We start from the raw sequence: 1,772 nt of genomic DNA, 5'->3' as shown, positions 1-1,772 counted from the left end.
TCCACTTCTATATCCTTCCCTTCATTGCTCAGGGGTCCAAGATTATCTTCTGTGTCTGTGTTAATTGGTTTCCCTTTTCTTTGTTGAAGAGGGTCTGTGCAGTCTTTCTGCCTAGTCCACCATCTTGTCAGAACCTTGTTTGTGGTTCTTTGCCTGGTGCAGTAACCCAAACCTTCATTCTTGAAGGCTATTATTAGTCAGGTCAGAATTGGGTTGCTATAGTTTTCCATTGACTTAATCACAGGACATGGTAGTACTAAGAGACATCCAGAGAGATCATCTTTACTCCAGACGCATTCTTCCTTACCTCCATCATATAATATCAAGCTGATTTCCCCTTGGTAATCAGGATCAAACACACAAGCCAATATAGTAATTCCCTTCTCTGTCTGTTGATCAGTAGTCATGAGAACTCCCAAAATGTCCAGGTGATATTCTTAACTTCTTGTACAGTGAAATCAGTATTTTATATTTAGGTGGGAGTATTTCTCCTTTTGGAACTAAGAGCTACCGACCAACAGAGCATAAGGTCACAGGGACAGGACACAAAAATTTTGCAAGTGGGTCACTAGGAGTAATAGTGAATGGTGCCATTCCCATTTCCACTCCTTGGATCCTAGACTTATGAATCTTGGCTATTGCAGAACAGCACCATCTATTGGATGCTGATTTAGAGCATATATTACCTCCAGGAGAACACTGCCCCAACCCTGCAAGGCATTCCCACTTAGGGAATAACTGTGTCTTTAGAAGGCCTTTCCATCATTCTATCAAGTCAGCTGCTTGAGAATGACAGGAACATGGTAAGATCAGTGAATTCCATGAGCATGGGCCCACTACTATATTTAATTTTCTGTGAAGTAAGTCCCATGATCTGAGGTGATTCTGTGTGGGATACCATGATGGTGGATAAAGCATTCTGAAAGTCCACAAATGATAGTTTTGGCAGTAGCATTGCATGCAAGAAAGGCAAACCTATATAGTCAGACTCAGTGTCTATTCTAGTAAGAACAAAATACTGCCCTTTCCATGATGGAAGTGGTCCAGTGTAATCAACCTGTCACCAGGTTACTGGCTGATAACCCCAAGGAATGTTTCCATATCACAGACAGTGTTGGTGTCTTCTGCTGGTAGATTGGGCATTTGGCATTGGTGAGTGGAAGTCCATGCTGTTCAGCCCATGCATAACCTCCATCTCTGACACTAGGGCCACTTTGTCCATGAGCCCATTGGTCAATGACAGGAGTGGCTAAGAAAGGAGGATGACTAGTTTTCACAGAATGTGTCATTCTATCCACTTTATTGTTAAAATACTCCTCTGGTGATGTTGCCCTTTGGTGAGAATTCACATGAAACACAAATGTCTTCACTTCTTTGGCCCATTCATAGAGGTCTATCCACATACCTCTTCCTCATACCTCCTTTTCACCAACTTTTCTATCATATTTGTCCAATTCCCTGACCATTCATCCAAAACATTGGACACCACCATGAATCAGAATACAATTTCACATCTGGCCATTTATCTTTCCAGGTAAACAACCAGATATTCCGTGCATTGGGAAGATTTCCTTCACCACTGTCTTTTGAGGAGGTTCCAGAAAGGTATTGCAGTGCATTTTTGCCTGCATATCTTGCAGAACCATCTGTAAACCAGGCACAGGTTTTCTCTTCCTTGGTCAACTGATCAGAAGGAATTCCCCATGAAGCCATAGCTGCAGAGTGAGAGAGAGAAGGTAATGTGATAGTAGTGGAGACTATGGGCATTTGAG

At 42.3% G+C, this 1,772-nt stretch overlaps 1 protein-coding gene across 1 annotated transcript in view; it reads right to left on the bottom strand.

The window, feature by feature from the left end:
* Nucleotides 1-407, bottom strand: part of CRB1 (crumbs cell polarity complex component 1) — a 315,639-nt gene extending 315,232 nt beyond the window's left edge. The window contains exon 1 of the mRNA XM_042780974.1: nucleotides 308-407. Within this exon, the coding sequence (XP_042636908.1) occupies nucleotides 308-407 (100 nt within the window). The remainder of the gene's footprint in view (nucleotides 1-307) is intronic.
* Between the last annotated feature and the right edge of the window lie 1,365 nt (nucleotides 408-1,772).

The sequence above is a fragment of the Orycteropus afer genome, unplaced genomic scaffold (assembly GCF_000298275.1).
Source record: "Orycteropus afer afer isolate SDZICR_OR568_19922 unplaced genomic scaffold, OryAfe1.0 scaffold00075, whole genome shotgun sequence".
Taxonomy (NCBI): Eukaryota; Metazoa; Chordata; class Mammalia; order Tubulidentata; family Orycteropodidae; genus Orycteropus; species Orycteropus afer.
The sequence above is the reverse complement of the archived record's forward strand: the minus strand, read 5'-3'. Positions and strand labels throughout refer to the sequence as shown.